General features: G+C 36.5%; 1 protein-coding gene across 8 annotated transcripts in view; it reads left to right on the top strand.

Moving 5' to 3' along the window:
* CDKL5 (cyclin dependent kinase like 5) overlaps nucleotides 1–18,198 on the top strand; it is a 127,260-nt gene that overhangs the window by 58,192 nt on the left and 50,870 nt on the right. For all 8 annotated transcript variants that reach the window (XM_085211365.1, XM_085211357.1, XM_085211376.1 and 5 more), the window contains 3 exons: nucleotides 12,208–12,253; nucleotides 14,917–15,053; nucleotides 18,032–18,152. In XM_085211365.1, coding sequence (XP_085067491.1) covers nucleotides 12,208–12,253; nucleotides 14,917–15,053; nucleotides 18,032–18,152 — 304 coding nt within the window. The remainder of the gene's footprint in view (nucleotides 1–12,207; nucleotides 12,254–14,916; nucleotides 15,054–18,031; nucleotides 18,153–18,198) is intronic.

Raw genomic sequence — 18,198 nt, 5'->3', positions numbered from 1 at the left:
TTATAGACTTTGTATTTTCATTATATTAGCCCTGAATTACTTCTAGCTTGCACTGCTAAGTGAAATCCATCTTCATACAAAGGCATTTTAATAACTTAGAACGTGGTGGCTTAACTTCGCGCTTGATGAAAAATCTCTTATTTTTTGGAATTCTATTTTAATTGTTTCAAGATGTATAGCAAGATGAGTCATTGTTTCCAAATAGGACAGGTAACTTCTGGTTGGAAACAGATACCAACACTGCTCTTAGTTTTATCGTTGCCTGTACTTTAAGGACTCTGATAAAGCAGCTTCCATTTCTTCCATGTGAGTATTAGTTTGTGTGGATGTCTTAGCTGTCTCATTTTCAAAGCATGAACTTGTGCTGCCTTTGTTGAAGAACTAAGTTGTCCATAAAATCAGTTGACCACAAAATGCTTTGAGAGAAAGCTTCAGTTGCATGTTGCTGTACCTACTGGTCTTCAAGTCCACAAATAGTCTTTATAAGACATATTAAGGATATTGTTGTATACATTTCCAATAACAGATTGCCATGAATACCAGTGTACTGAAAATTGTGAAGCAGTTTCCTTATACTTAACTTTGACTGAACAATGTTACTGTCATTATCAATTTATTTTCTGGATGTAAAAAGACTTTTATTTTAATTGTAAAGCTTTCCAGTATAACTGAGGTTTTGTAAATGTAGTCATGAGCAGAGATAGAGAAAGGTGAAATTCTAGGATCAAAGAAAAACTTGGTTGTATGATTATACACCCACCTCCTTTTCTGACAGTATACTTCTTGATCCAGAGGCAAGCTATCTTATTGAAATCAATTAACATTTCCAACAGAGATGGAGTAGTGCCATGATTGTGCTCAGGAATATGTTACAGGCAATGCCATCTGCAGAGTGCAACTGACTAGCTGCTTCTACAGGATCAAATTTCCTGTGACTGTGTGAACAATTCAGCTGAATGGTGCGTACTTTTTTTTTTTCCCCTCAAGGCATCAGCTAGTGAAGAATGGTGTTAAGGAATGTACACAAGATAGTATCTAGTGGAACTGCAACATGGGTTTTGAACCTGCTCTAACTTTCTAAGTCTGTCATGCTTCTGATGTTATAAATGTTGCCATTGTGAGGAAGAATCAGCAGAAACTTTGCTAGTTATGAAGGCTCAAGGGATGCCAAACAAAATCTATTCCATGGACTCTAGAGGGTTTAAAATAACTACATAAAAACCTGTATTTCTATTTGGAAATTCTGGGATGTAGCATCCCTCAACAATTCTTCATCCAGGTCCCTCAGATCACTAAATCTCCCAGGTGAATCCAGTAGCAGAGAATAAAATGAGGGGAGACCAGACTGCCTATAATTCTTACTTTGTGTTATCATGGATGTTAGTGAAATTGACAGGTTTTTTTTTGTTTATGTTGGCAAATATTCTTTTGTTGCTCAACCAACATCCCTTCAGTTTCACATGTGCATGTACAGAGCCATCTGCAAGTGCACATGCACACACATGCACATTTGTTCAGTTAATGAGCTAGAGCAAGCAGTTTCTTCTGGTCAGTTTTAGAAACCATTGCCAGCCCATTCTTTCTGTTGCTGCCTGAATAGATTTTTATATGCACTAGTTAGCATACAGTTATGCTGATTTTTATTCTCACAAATATAAGCACCTTTGTCTCAGAATGAGATATGAAAGGCAGTGATTCTGTTGGTTGATAATATTCGTTTATATTATTTGCCCAGAGCTTTGGAAATACAATTTTTTGTTGTAGTGTTGTTTTAATGCTACATAAAAATCTCACATGTGGATTTGTAGTATAATGAAATGAAATCAAATCAGAATTAGTACTGGCATGAATGGCAGTCAGCAAACTGCTGCTGGGATTGTTGCTTATGCTCTGTACCAGCAGAATGCTTGCGTTATATCAGCGTAGAAAGGACAGAAGGCAACATTTATCTGAAGAAGCTTTGTTTTACACGTCCAGGTTAAACCAAGTAATGCAGTGAAGCTCCAAACTTTCTTGTTATAGCTCATGCTTGTTTTTTTTTTTCTTCCAATATTTGTTTCTCCATATTCAAACTAAAGCAGCAGCGTTGCTTTTAAATATTAACAGATAATTTCGCTAAGTAATAGATTGGAAAATTTTACTCCACGAAGAATCTAAAAGCTTTTCAATTATGCTTTATTATTCCATGTCCATTTAGAATAATTCAAGTGCTTTGGTATTTAGAGAAATGTAGATCTAGGCCATCAATATATAATATACATTCTGAATCCTTATTTATTTTTTAGATAGTGTTTCACATAAATCTTAAAGGTTTTATTCAAGTATCTTATCTGAAACATTCTCCTGGCATCTTAACATAAGAAAAGCAGCTGCTTCTAACAGAGCCTTTTCTGAATGATATTTAAGGCTTTATTGATCTCAGGTAGTACCTTCAATTATAGTGGGAAAAGGAAATGCAAAGCTTCTGTTGAAGGTATATATAGCTTTATGCATATACTCATTGGAGAACATGTACTTTGTTGTCAAATGTTCAAGTTAAAGATGATGGGTGAGCTTCAGAAATCCCGGTCTTGCTGCTAGCTGTGCCAGATTGCTTTGTGGGAAGTGAGAATTGATGCTGCACAGTTACATTGGCAATGGGGTTGTTCTTACTTCAGTAGCACAGTTGGGAATACTTTATTTGTATTTCTTGCTTGTGTATTGCCAGTGCAGTCCAGTGGACTATGATGCTACCAACATAGCGCTGAAACTCAAAAGAATGCTGATACGGAGGTGGTAATATATCTGAGGTTCCTAATCTTGGTCACTATTTCTTTATTTCTAAAATATATTTTTAAAAACTGGTTTGTATGCAAGTTTGTGCATGTGTGGGAAAATAAAGCATCCAAAGACAAAGTCAAATGACTTGAGTGGAATTAATCCCACCCATTGTTTCAGCATTGTTCAGTGAGTCTTACTTAACTCAACTCTTTAGTTTGTATAAATGAACCTCCAAAAAGCACCTCATACTGTATGAAAATGGGTTAAGTTGGTAACTTTCTGGCTCTCTCCTTCATTTACTAGCTCTGGGGAAAGTTTTGACAATGCATATTGGATATATAACTCTTAGCTGCCTGAAGCTAAACAAGATCAGCTCTACCTTAGAAATTGTTTGAGGTTTGCTCTAGATGTATTTAGTCTCTTTAAATACAGAACACATTTCTTTCCAGTTTAAATTTAGTTTTGGAGATTGCAGCTTCTATTTTGGACCTGAAGAAAGGCTTCAGGTTTTTGGGTTGGTTTTTTTTTTTTTTTTCTTAAACCAGTTGTTCTAATAAAAGAACATTTACCTTTCCCCCTCAGATTCTTCCTTGCTTACTGTGATAAGCTTGCTTTTTTGCACATAATTTTTTAGACCTCTCAAATATAAAATTCATCATATAACACCATATGGATACCCACGCAATTGTCACACAGCTGTCAGCTTCTAGTATTTGATATGGTGTAGCTGGTAGCCTGTTGCCTTTATTCGCTGTGCATATCAGGACTCTGTGGAATGAGACTCATAGATAGTTTCAGTGGGTTTGCAGCTATTCTTGAATTCTCATCATTCCTTTGCTTTCAATAGAGTTGGGTTCCACTAAAACTGAAGGTATTCACAGATTGATTTTCTTAGCTTTTCTTAACGCTAATTTCTGAATCCTGTTTCCTTTTCCCAGTTCTGTCTTTTAATATGTTTTCAATCTGCATTTTTATTCCTTCTCTTCCTAGTCTCTTAAGTTGCTATATTCTCTGATTCTCAGTACTTAATTCTTTACTCTTCTCCCCCTCTTCTCTCCACCTGTTGTTTCCAGTCTTTGGTGCAATAAAGAGACCAAGACACTTTTCCTTTCCCTTTTGCCAAGAGTTATTTTGTTGTATTTGGGCAAACTTTCATGGTGAATGTAATACTTGATACAACATGATACTTTTTTTTCCCTGACTCAAAAGTACATGTGTGTTTGTATGAGACCTAAGGGAGTGATGTATGAAATACTCTTATCAGTATGAGTAACTTTTCTAAGAATAGCTGTTTTTATTGAGTGTTCTTGGAGCTCATGTGATGGCTAAACTTTTTTTCTCCTTTTTGAGAAAATACACATGCTGATATAGTTGTGAGTCCTCAGATGTTTGTGGACTCATTTCAGGTAGTTTCTGCAATATTTTCTCAATTTAGGTCCAAAGCTAAAGTTTCAGATATGTAGCACAGAGGTAGAAATGCGTTTTACCCACACATCTTCATAAAAATAGCACTTTCTTCTTCATTTCCTTAGTAGCAACAGAAGTCTTCATTTGGTGCAATTTCCTTTATTTCTTCATGTACACTTAAATGACCATACAACTTGTTTAGAGGCAATTCTACTGTTCCTCCAACTTCTGCAGCAGTGAACAGAACAGTGTATATTTGAGGTTTGAATTTCACCAGAAGAAGTTTGAACTGGATTTTAATCCTTGATACTGTTCTGTAACGAAGAGAAGGTCTCTAAAAGGAATGCAGTTTTAAATGCTTGGCAGAGCAAAATGTCAGTATTGTTAAGAAACAAGAATTTGTTGGCCAAAGAATGTGCTGTCTGTCTGATCTTGGAGAATAGAAGTCTGCCTTTCTTTACAAACCAGAAAGTTTGAGAAGAAGTAGAGGTACCCAGTAAAACCCATTTCAATGTGTAGACTGAAACAAACATTAAAATTAAAAAAAAATCAAAATCAACTAAATCAAAAGGGAAGAAGGAAAGAATGTTGATTTATGTAGAACATCCATCAGTTTGGTAGATTGTCAGAAGTGAGAAGTGGTTGGTGGCAAGTCGGGAAAATAATTCTCTATTAAGATGCTAAAACTAATTAAAAAATGATGACAAGAAAAGAGAAGCAACTGGCACCTATAGAGAGCTTCCCTGTTATAGTATTAGCCTAGAACATGGCTTTGAGAGCACAGGGTTGTCTGCAAAAATGTGTCTGAGCGCAGGAGGGAAAACACGAAAGAGCGAAAGTGCTACAGCATTTACAAAAATACATTGTTGTGAGGGAAAAATAATCCCCTCCCCTTTCATATTATAGTTATCTTAATCAAAAAAGTAACGAAGGAACTAAGATTATAAAATACAAGTGTTGTGCTGTTTCCTGTTCAATCGTCCCTTGCCTAGGGAACAATCTAAATACTGTTACTAAAATTCTGAAAAATGAAAGTAGTATTTCTGAGCCTCGTTGCTACTTGGGGGAAAAAGGAGAAACCATGTGAAGAGAAGGACTTGGAATGGGAAACTCAGAATTACTGTAGACAAATTGTTGCATAGCCAAAAATACAGTGAGTTGCAGCCAGCTTACCGAGCAAAATGTTTACTTTTTACATATTAAATTGCATGGACAAGACAGTGTTACGCTACTTTGCATGCCCAGAATGGGAAAAAGCAGATTTCAATTCAAAACTTAAATAGCAATAATAAATGGAGACAATTTTGAATTAATTTCTTTTTTATTTAGTTTAAAAACAAAAACAACAGCACAAAAATGTTTCTAAAAATCTGTTTTTACTCATGACTGGAAAATCAAAATGTGATTTCCATGCATCTCGTGGGCTGAGATGAAGACAGTTTAAAAGGAAAGAAAGGAAGAAAAAAAAAAAAAGGGATGGTATGATGCTAATGTTTAATATTCGTGTGGGGGATGTAAGGGCGCACTTGAGTTGCCTGAGCACAAGCTTCTACTGCTTTGGTGATACCTGGGGTAGTATGCCTTACCTCTGCTTTCTGCTAGAGGAGGTATGCATCTCTATAAATCCTCTGACATTTCTGCCAACACCATGGGAGTGCTGTAGATATCTAGGGGATCTTAAATGTTGTTGTTAGGGGAACACAGTAATTTCTGCAGCTTATGGTAGCGCAGGGATCTCCAGCTCTGCTGACTGTAATAGCTTGAACACCTAATTCACATGCAGATATCTGAATTTAGATGTATTAATCTGAAACCAAGTTCCAACTGAAGAGTTTCGGTCGAAGAAACCTGCTTGACAAGTTTGTCCAGGTTTAAAGTGGGGCTTTTTTTTTTTTTTTTTTAGAGGTCAATACATAGGAGGAGCTGAGGTTTGCTCAGCGCAGAGCAGAGGAGCTGAGGGGAGGCCTGATGGCGGCTGCAGCTCCTCACAGGGAGCGGAGGGGCAGCACTGAGCTCTGCTCTGTGTGACAGCGACAGGGCCCGAGGGAACGGCGTGGAGCTGTGTCAGGGGAGGGGCAGCTGGGGGTCAGGGAAAGGGTCTGCACCACAGGGCGGTGGGCGTGGAACGGGATGCACAGGGCTGTGGGCACGGCCCTGAGTGCCGGAGTTCAACACTCTCAGACACTGGGTTTGATTTTGGGTGGTGCTGCTGGAGCCAGGGGTTGGACTCCATGATCCTTGTGGTCCCTTTCCAACTTGGGATATTTTATGATTGTTTTTTTTTTCTTTTTTTTTTTTTCCTTATACGATAGGAAAAAAAGCACCTGTTGATAAGAATAGTCACAAGGTCTAGCCAAAAACAAATTGTCAAAGTGCCGGATTAGGGGGAAAAAAAAAAAAAGTGCTAAAGGTTTCTGGCAGAAGAAAATAGGTTGCATCAGCTGCAAAATTTGAGTTAAAGTTTGAATTGTGCTTTCTGAAGTTTAGTAAATCATGCTGTTTTGATGCTCAGAATTGAAATTAAAAAATGGAACAGTCAGATAAGACTGTAATATTGATGCATGTTGTTGGAAATATCCAAATAATTTTCTAGGACAGTATTTCTAATAAAGCAGATTTTATTCGCAATTGCAATAGCGGGCCTCCTGCAAGCAGGAGGGCACCCAGAAAACAGAGTTACATCTTTTATTCCTATTCCCGGACACTTACCTCTTTCTCCCCTAGTTCCTCATTGGCTGAGTACTTTAGGTTTACAATCTTCTCAACGCTTTACTCAATATGAAAACACTGGACAAACATAAATTTTTGCTGCATAAGTGTAAATCTGTAGTTAATTAATTAACTTATTCCACACCTGATCATTATTTTGCGGATATCTGCTTGTCCTTCTTCCTACAAAGATAAGCTCAGGAGAAAGACAGGGGAGTATCTTGGTGCCTGCCTGTTATGTCCCAACCTTCTCACAGAGTGAGACAATTCAGCCTTGTGTAGAGGTCCTAACTTCTTTGATGTTTGCTAAATCTCTTCTTCTTTTGCTGGGAGTTTCTTACCCTAACAGAACAACTCTACAATATGTTTTCTAATCCCTAACACACTATACTCACATTGTTTGGAACATTTAACTATTACAGTTTTGCAAGAAAGAATTAATCACATAATTCAGTGATAATGTTTCCAAAACATGCTGCTAACATATATAGTATTTTACTTTTTAGATCAACTATTTCTAAGGATAAGTTACAGAATACGAATTTATTACGTTCAACTTCTTCAAACCAATTGCTCTTTTTAATATCAAATGCAGAAACAACATTCCATTCCCACAGTGTTTAAAACACAGAAGTACTTCCCAATAAGCTTTACCTGTCTTGGGTTACCAGGTACCCAGGGAAGGCGTGTTACATTATTAATACAAACAGTTAGGAAAATAGTTCAGCTACGTGCATCTTGCTAGACTCTGCATTTATGGCAGCAGCAAACTCATAAAAAAGGAATATCAGTATCATAAAGCACAAGTTGTCTTCCTGTTTTTTCTACTTCATTGTCACTTGTATTTCAAGCATCAAAATTGAGTTATAAAAAAAATTAAGCATGCCAGTAGCTGTCCAATGCACTATTATACCATTTATTAAATAGCTTTATTTTTATTTCCCAATTTTCAGGTTTAAATGAAAATAAGGAAAATAAGTGAAATAGAATTGGAAGAAGATTGTGATCTGAAACTGAAAGGAGTACTGATTTTTTCAGTATCAGAAAATATTATAGCTACTTCATGATTTTTTTTATTCCATTTTATATCTGTGGTTGAAATTAAACATTGGTGTCAAATTGTAAAATGATAGGGATTAATGTTACTGTAGTGGTACAGTAGGATGAAATGAAGCCCAGATTATTTAAAACAAAAACAGTTGCAGTAATGCTGGTTTTCCATGAAAAGCCAAAGTAGCTGTATTTACAATATTTAAAGGCTGTTCTGTCTTTCACATCCATTTCATTACATTCTTGTACAATTTTTGGGGGGGGGCGGAGGGAGGGGGGAATATTTACTTTCTTGTTTGGAGAAACCATACCAAAAACTGTTTGGAAGAATGAAAGTTTCAGTGCTAACCATTATTATCAGTCAGCAGAAAACACTTCCTTCAAGTGTTATTTTCAAAGCAGTAATTTAGGGCTGTGGGGCTCTTAACATTCTAACATGATAACCTTGGGTTAAAGAAACTGACAATTCCTAATGTTTATGAAATCCTAGCATTCAGCAGAATGTGGGAAGAATTTGCACGGGGCTGGCATCAGTTGATAGAGCTCAAGTCCCCAGGCTTCTTTCATTTGTGTCTGCATTTTTAGTCTGAATAGCTTCATGCACCTCTGCTGAGCCTGCAAGGCTGAGATTAGTCCTGACTTTTGTGGAAAGTAAAGAGAAAAAGGCATAAATCAGAAGATTTCAACATTTTAAAAAAAATATAAAACGCAACCTAGTGCAAAATATAAAATCTGTCAGCATTCCTCAGAGGTATGAGGCAGGTCAAGGGGATCCACAGTCCACAAGCCTATGGATTATATATGGGCTGCTCGTTCAGTTTACACATTTGTCTTATTCTTGGGTGAGAAATAGTTGCTGTTTATTATTTCCTTAAATGCAACACAAGCGTTTACTCATAATATCCAATCTGAGAATACTGTTCTTGTAACTTCTTATGAAAAACATAGATACAGAAATCAGAAGAAACTGTTTCAATCTGCTTGCATTTAAGGAAATACGAAGTCTCTGTCCACCCTTGTGCATATTTAAGACTGTTTGCTGACAAACTGCTAGCTAAAGGCTTCAGTCTTTCTTTTTATGCTTCCTCCCTCAATGGAATAGCTGAGCTTTTGTAACTGTCCCTACTTTGAAGTTTTCTAGTGGATCCAGGCTGGTTTAAGTATCCTCTCTTCCTCACTTTGTTCTTTTCTACGTAGGAGTCATTGTGGCCATTTTCTTCAAAAGGGGCGTGTTAAGAATATAAATTCTTGTTCTGTTAAGAGTCTTCTCCTGCACTTAGTTGGTTAGTAAATAATACTTTGCTTTCAGAAGATATGAAATGGATTTGTGGTCATTCTAGATGTTTCTTATCAAGTAAACTCTCATATATATGTGTTGGAGAAATTCTAATCAATTTTTCAGTAAAGGTATTACAAAAGCTTAGACAGACTGTTCTGTCATTATTTACCAGAAGATCTGTCTCTTCCTAAAAATAAACAAGTCTTTTTGGATTTGGATGTAATTTCCTTTTAAACTGAAAAATTGGAGAAAGACATTTTCTCAAGGGGGAACTCCAGTGGTTGGAAAGAATCTCTGAAAGTCATTGAGTCTAATAAAGCTGGTTCCCTACAGTAAGTTGTAGGAAAACATCCAGGTGGGTTTTGAATATCTCCAGAGAAGGAGACTCCAGAACCTCTCTGGGCAGTCTGTTGCAGGGCACTGTCACCCTCACAGTACAGAAGTTCTTCCTTGTGTTCAAATGGAACGTCATTTATTCCAGTTTGTGTCCACTGCTCCTTGTTCTGTCGTTGGGCTCCACTGGCAAGAGCCTAGCCCCATCTGCTTGACTCCCACCCTTTCAGTATTTATAAGCATTGATAATATCCTCTCTCAGCCTTCTCTTCTCCAGACTGAACAGCCCCAGGTCTCTCAGCTTTTCCTCATACAGGAGATGCTCCAGGCCCCTCATCATCTCTGTGGCCCTCTGCTGGGCTGTCTCCAGAAGTTCTGTCTTTCTTGAACTGTGGAGCCCAAAACTGGACACAGCATTCCAGATGCGGCATCACCAAGGTAGAGAAGAGAGGGAAGATCACCTCCCTCCACCTGCTGGCCACACTCTTTTTAATGCACCCAAGGATACCATTGGCTTTCTTGACCACAAGGCCACGCTGCCCGTTCATGGTCACCCTGCTGTCTACAGGGACACCCAGGTCTTTCTCTGCAGTTCTTCTTTGCAGCAGGTCAGCCCCTAACCTGTACTGATACATGCAGTTATTCCTCCCCAGATGTAGGACTCTGCACTTGTCCTTGTTGAACCTCACCAGGATTTTTCGTTCTGCCCAGCTTTCCACCCTGTCCAGGTCTTGTTGAATGGCAGAAAGATAAAAACTGATCAATGCTTCTTGAGGGAAATTCCCAATGTATTTTAGGTGTATACAAGATTATGTAACACTGTGTGAATGTTGTTATGACTGGGTGACAGCTCACCGATCGGTTCACAGGGTTTTTTGCTTCTCGATTGTTTTTACAAAATGTAAATAGTATTCATGAGAAGAGAATGTGATTGACTTCACTTCTTCTAACAAAATTTTGGCCTTGGAGCTTCATATCTGCGCAGTCTGAAACCGTAAGTCAGTCACAGAACACTCCACATCACCATTTGCTTTGGTATATCAGCATGAAGCCCTGAAATGATGCACTTGCAGCACTGGTTGAGGAATGGCAGTAATGTACTGCTACTCCAGGGCATGCAGTCAGTATTATCACTGTCTCTTCTCTCGTTCCTTGATTTTAATTGATACTTTCAGTCTAGGGTGAGGTTATGGAATTATAGTTGAATGGTGTCACTTTCTGAAGGACGTGACCTTATCTGGTTTTCAGTGATCTTTTTGTGTAACTGTGCTTGGTGTCAGAATTTTCCTTAATATACAAAAGAGAAAAAAAAAATCAGTCACAAAAACCTTTGAGATAAATTAGACACAAACGCTTTTCCTGTTAGGAGACTTTTTTGTCATATTTCAATAATAGCATGTAGTTAGGTAGGATATTTCTTTTTCCAGAGAAGCCTGGCTTTCGTTCTGATGTCCACTTATGTTGAGCAGCATCTTTTGACTTGAATACTCCCACTGTTAACATCAGTGATTTTCTAGGAGATAGTAAAGATGCATCACTTTAGTGTTTTGGAAAAGCAATGTCACATCTTCTTTATTTTGTAGACACCATGGAAAAACAGGGATATGTATCCTATAAAAAAAATAAAATGCTTCTGAATCAGGGAAATCTTCTAGCTTGTTTCTGGTAGCAGGAAATATCAGGCATTACAACACTGTGTGGAAACCCAGAAGAGAGATCTCTGGGTGCAGAACAGAAGAGCTCTGAGAACTGATCACCTCCTATCAGTGTACTTTTCATTTGAGGCTAAGAGAGTGGTAAATCCCATTTTTTTTTCCCAAGGTGTTTAAATTTGGATTAGTATTAATTTTCATCTAGATGCTCTGTTTGGTAACTAGAGGTTTTTCCAGGTGTTCTTTTAAATGAGGTCAGGTATTTTACACGTTCATATGTTGTGACAATTTGAAATTAAAAATGAAATAGATGTTTATTTTGTTCACCATGTGCGTCATCAGACATTCTAAAAGGGCTTAACCTTTTCATTGCTTGTCTTCAGTCCAGCTTCTGTATGCTGTTAATAGTGGGATATTGTTAGAAGTTGGAAAAGATGTGTAATGTAGAATTGACTTATCAAATAACTGAAGCAGTCTACTGCCTATCTTTTCACATTCCCATACTCTGTGACCTTAAGGCTTCTTCATCGTATTACTAAAATTCAGATGCTGCATGATCATATGACAATCATTTTGGCCCAGTGATAGATGCACTCATTTTAGTTCACCGGGATAGGCACTCACACTCGTATACTTTGAACAGATAAAAATTGTTCAGCTTTCCGAATAACTAAATGACAAAAGTCACAGGAACCCCTCTTGAAAATGTAATTCATACCTGCTACAAGATATTTAAAGATGAATTTCTAACATCTAACTTCTTTTTTTTTTTTTTCTTCGTACTGGAATTCCTAAATGTAGCGTGTATGCTGCACCAAATTTTGCATTGCATTTGGCTTGATCACTGAGATACTTACCAAATCAACAATGGTTTCCATTGTCACATTTCCCAGGATGCTTTTTTTTTTCTTTTTTTTTCTTTTTTCCCTCTTATGCTTGGGAATCAGAGGGAAACCAGCAGGAAAAAAAGATTAACCAGATCTTGCTAATTTCACTTTCTGCCCTTTTGTTTTACAGGAGACACATGAAATTGTGGCTATCAAGAAATTCAAAGACAGTGAAGGTAACCTTTTCTGCTCACAGCCTTTCATGTCAATAACTGCTCTGCTAATATCTTTCCAGTTAAAAAAAGAAGTCTCATATTTCAATACATGGTTTTAAAATGGTTATGATTTATTAGCTCTCTAAATGTTCAAGGTACTACATACCTGCTTAGGAACTGCATTATGCCTTCAAACTAAAGACCTATCTTTCCTTCTTGGTGCCTCCCACTTGATATTGCTTGAATTGTGGTGCCATTCATGGTGGTATGACCTATCACTTGGAGACTAGATGTGATCAGATGACAGCAAAAACTTCTCTTGTAGCACTGGCTTGTAGAGTTCTTGAGCTTTATCACTCCTCATTTAGGTGAAAGGATCTTAAATGTTAGTGGTCTTGAAGGGGTAAATGAAGGAGACAGAGAGAGGTCATTTAAAAGCTCTGTGCTGCACAGAGGAGTTGGGGAGCTGTTGGGGACCAACTTAGCCAACTGGCTATGTGAGGAGGCAGCAGTTCTGCTCTCCCTTCAGCAGGCTTCACTTTCTACAAGGGAACTTGCTTCTTTTCCACTTTCACAGCAGCCTGTGTGTACTGTCTGCCTTGCACACATCAACAGCCTGAATCCCTTGCAGACACATGAGAGACAAACAGAAGGAGAGGCCAAGTATGAAGTAATATGAAGAGTAATCTAGGTCTGAGGTGGTGATGTAGCTGTGATCTGCCATATACTGAGGCTGTAGCTGAAAACTGAACAGTCTAATTATGTGGTTTAAAGAAATAGCAGCAACTTTATTTTAGCAAACTACACTTTTTTTGGTATTATTATAGAATTGGGGGAAGGCCCTGGTGCTGTTGTTGGTTACAAAATTATAATGTAATTTTCAGAGTCGGTCAGGCACAGCAAATTCAGATTTATCTGTAATTTTCAGATTATCTGTATTTTAGTCTTTCATTGCAGTTATTTTGCTAGATGCTTGGAGGATGTAGCTGATCTTTTAGCCTTGCTGTTCAGAAATCTGTTTTAAATCCTTATTAAAAAACGCTGTAAGTATTTAATTGTAGTAGTCATCTTGACCAGGTCATGAAGGTACTTCAGAATCACATGCTGGACCTCAGTATGTCTATTCAGTTCATATCAAAGGTAATGAATCTCCAGCATTAAGCCCCAAGCAGGATTATGATATGCGACAGTATACAAATGAAAACAAAAAATACAACATTGCCATTAGCTTTTGCTTTCTATTGGTTTATGTGATTGATTACTGCTTTTCAGAGTTGTAGCTGTTTACAAGTTTCTGGAAATGTGACAGAACTTCCTTTGATGAATTTGATTCAGCCCATTTCACATCTGTCTTGCTAATATGGTAGTTCATTACAAATCTGAATATACAGTAATTATTTTTATTGCCATTTTTGTTTCACTGAATTACTGTTGTTTGACATATGCATGCTAAATGCTCTAGAAAGTGTCTGGTTATAGAAGAAATAATGCAGTCAGGCTGATGCAAGCCAGCACTGTGCACTCAGTTTTAAAATGAGATGATTCAGATGACTCTAAATTATACATATTTTTTACTAAAAACATTTGTGGTGATAGTATTTTACTTTCTTCTCTCTTCTTGCTACAATTCAGGATTGTTTCTGTTTTCTGATGATGATTGTATGCATTGACATGACCTGTGTTATACTCTCCTCTGCAAAACCATTTTTGCCTTTTGCTTTCCTGGAAAAGCAATTTCTCTTCCTTGTGTCTTATTCCTCTGTCTTTAGAGTATGTGACATGCAGGTAGGATTTAGTTCTGAATTCATGCAATCATATCCCATTTAATATTCTTCTGTTGCAGATAACAGCACTAAGAGATTAAAAACCTGGCTTCTAAGTGTGCACGGGCAATTGCATTAATGGATTTCATTTGACTAAATGAAGAACAAAAGCTAATATACTCTTTTGTATTTCACGTCTTCTTGGTTCTATCCTCAATGATAAACACGATAAGCACTCTACAAAGCTTTAGTAAAACACTTTTTAGCAGCTAAATTATCAGAATAATAGTTCAGTTTCTTGACTCCAAATCAAAGAATTATAGATTAATTGTATCTGTTTTTTCTCTACTGCCCGTCCTCCGTGGCTACTACGGTGGTCTGCATTGCTGACTTTCCATTAAAAGCTTTGTTCAAACATTTAAAACAATTCTTCTGTCTTAATTTCTAGATTTTAGAGAATAAAATCACTTAAGAATCAAACAGATCTAGTCAAGGCTGTTCAGAAATGATCATTCCAGTGTTTCTGCTGAAAACATAACCTTGCCAGGGCTGAAGCATGTGATAGGTATACGTGAGGTGGAAGATACACCTGTACATATCCATGCATGTTTTTGAATGTACATTGTGCTCTTCAAAAAGAGAGAAATGCAAATTATTGCTTCTTATTAAACAGCTTTTTCTTCCGCTGGAAACCACAGTGGTTATGAAGCATGTACTATGAAGGTTATATAATGACTGAACGGTCATCAGGTACCTCTCTTCTGGTGCAGAAATATTCAGGCAGAACAGAGAGCCTGCAGTGTTTAGGGGGAAAAAAAAAAGTCTTACTACCCAGATACAGAGATTTTAATCAAAAGAAATATACTTTATTACTCTTTTTTTTTTTTTAATGAACTTTACTTTCTCACTTTTGCACTCTAGAAAATGAAGAAGTCAAAGAAACCACTTTACGAGAGCTTAAAATGCTTCGCACTTTAAAACAGGAGAACATAGTGGAGCTGAAGGAAGCCTTCAGAAGAAGAGGAAAATTATACTTAGTTTTTGAATATGTGGAAAAAGTGAGTTGAGTTTGTACTGTCTTTACCACAGTTAAATCATCAGCTTAATGGAAAAGTCTTTAAAACAACTATAGTTTTAAATATGAAACTATTGTCATCTGTAGAGTGGAACAGCAGAAAAACTCTGATGCAATCTGAGTTGTTGTAATTAGGCATGTAATCAGACAATACAGTACTGATAACTTTATTATTCTTTTTATATCATTTGTTGGTCTTCAAAACAAAAAGTTATTCCACGTATGAACAGAAACATGTTCAAATTTTGTAGGCTGGAATACTGAATTTTAGTTCTTTCTGTGAAGAAAATGTTTCATCAGAATACTTCATTTTAGTTGTAGAGTTGATTCACTGTCATGTTATGTTGGGTAATGAATTCAGACATCGTCTTTCAAAACAAGATCATAGGATTTTGACCTTGGAATCTGTCACAACTTTTTCTGCCTATTAAAAATACAATTTCTGTTTGTATATTTCTGTAACAAGTCCACTATCAATAGTTGCTTAGAGGGATTTGGCAAAGATCATTGTAATTATTTCCAATCCTGACCTCATTTGAAATGATCCCAAAATGTTCTTGGATTGGCCTACTATTGCCAAGCATCCTGGTCTGTTTCTAGGGAAAAACAACCTAGAACAGATTGGTCTTACGTTAGTTTTGCAAGCTTTGCGATGGTGGTAGACTTTACCCTTATATCTTAACTACCAAGGAAATAATTTGATGGTGTATTTAGATACACAAAGTAAAAGTAAACAAGGCTTAAATATATGTATTTATGTAGCTTTCAGGAGGTATCATTCCCTTGATCCAAATTTTCATTTAATATCCTGCCACTGTGATTCTGTAGTACAGCTGAGTGCTATTCCTTTTCAGTCAGTTCATTTCAGTCTTGTGTAAATGGTTCCTTCCTGTAAATACTTTACAATTTACTGTGTGGTATAACTTCATTGTATAATGTGAGATGATCCGTTTTAGGCCACAGCTAGGCAGAAGACAGTTTTGTGTTTCACCAGATTAGCAACTCATGACGTGGTAGACCTTATTTAGCCATGACATCCAAAGTGTGATTTGTTTCATCCAAATTCCTTGTGATCCAGATATGTGGCATGTGTTTGATCACTCACCAACTAGGATATATATTTAATTTGGTGCTGTAGTTGAATTAACTAGGCTCACGCTTGTAGTGGATTGAAAGAACACAACAATAAAAGACATCTAAATGCATAATAAGAGTGTATTTCAAAAAATGTTAATACTGGTAAATACACTAGGCTGCAATATCTAACGTTATTAAATTGGAGTAAAGGAATATAATTATAAAGACAGACATCATGTGCCTAATGTCATTTCTGCTATACTGCCATTTCCACATTATAAAGGTGATCTTTCATATCAACTTTGAGGTCCATGAATGTTTTGCGTTTTCAGTTGTGTCAGGTAATTTTCACAGGCACTCCTAAACATATGTCGTTCAAATCTAAAGACCAGGATGATTTCTGTATTTTCAAATGAGCAAGAATATATAAATTAAATATAATATGGTACAATAGGCCTAGTTTTTATTTTAACTGGTGATAAAAAATGTATTATTTACAGAACCTTAGCCCTGCAATGCTCAGTTCCAGATTACTGAAATTCACATTTAGTCTAATCTTTTAAATCTATTTCCCTTAGTTAGTGTTTTCATGTAGGGTCTCACTGTGTTGATGCTACTGTTTTCGTTCATATTTGTAACACTAACTTCTTGACTTACTTATCCAGAACTACAGGGCACTGTGTAGACGAGAATCTAACTAAAGTCAGTACAGTTCATTAACAGAAAATTCCTTTTCTGAGATCTGAGCTGCATTTCTAAGGAAACTTGCTTGCAAGCACATAAGTTCCAGTATTTATTTGTAGATTACAAAACTCAGAAATACTTCCAAATATTTTCAAAGTCTCCTTTTGTTTTGTCTTATACTTATGTTCATTAAAATATCTTCCAAGAGAAATCTCAAATGTTATTACACGGCTGAAGAAAACATTTCAGAGATAAATTTATTTTAGATGAAAAATCTGGTCAAGTGCTTAAATTCTTAATACAATGAGTTGTGTAAGATGATATAGCCAAAATACTTATTTCCATTTCAGTATTCAGTAAATAACATTCTTTTTGTTTTCAAGTTGGCTGCTGATGCCCATTATTCATTCAATGAAGAGTACAAACTCCATTGTACTTGAAATTGTGCAAAATTGGAGATATTTGCTAATATAATGGAAATCTAAATATCCTTTCTCAAAGAGGAAACTAACCAGTTTTTACTGTTCATCACCAGTTAAAACAATCCATTTAATTTTTAGCTAAGTATATCCATAAAAAGTTAATGTGGACATAGGACTACAGTAGCTAATATATCTAAGGTTTATACAGCAGATGCATATCTGTAGGATATTCCATATATTACTATTTATGTCCCCATGAGGCATTTTTACCTCTGTTACCTCATCAGCAGTAATATGTTGCTTTAGGTATACCCATTCATGTGTAGACATGGTTTGTGATTGGTCACAGCCCAGTATGTAAAAGACATAGAACTAACTTAACAATTAAGAAAACAGTATGTTAAGGTGTAGTCGGATATTTACGAAATGTTGTACTTAATTAATTTTTCACACAACCCCAGTAAACCGCTATTTGTTGGGGCAACTTTTTGTATGGAAATAACTTTTTAGAATTTTTATGTGGGTTGATGACAGCCTTTTAAGAAATTGTGATACATTTGCAGTTCATCTTTAATTGTCTTCACAAATGCTTTTTTAGAATGAAATTAGCTAGTACTAGGTTTATGATTAAAATACACTCCCTAAACGTTAAACTACTTCTTTTTTCATAGCCAGACTTGGTGGTGTAACTGATGTGGTTGCTTCAGAAGGCTGCAAATGGGTTATGTTCAAGCTACTAAAATATAACTCTTTTAAATAATGTCTTTTAAACATTTAGAATATGCTTGAATTGCTAGAAGAAATGCCAAATGGAGTTCCACCAGAAAAAGTGAAAAGTTATATCTACCAGCTAATTAAAGCAATTCATTGGTGTCATAAGAATGATATCGTTCACAGAGGTGAGTGCGTAGTTCTGCACATGGGAAAAAGTTTACTTTCTGCAGG

Source organism: Meleagris gallopavo, chromosome 1, assembly GCF_905368555.1.
Source record: "Meleagris gallopavo chromosome 1, MGAL_WU_HG_1.1, whole genome shotgun sequence".
Taxonomy (NCBI): Eukaryota; Metazoa; Chordata; class Aves; order Galliformes; family Phasianidae; genus Meleagris; species Meleagris gallopavo.
Note: the sequence above shows the minus strand (reverse complement) of the source record. Positions and strands in the feature narration are given on the sequence as shown.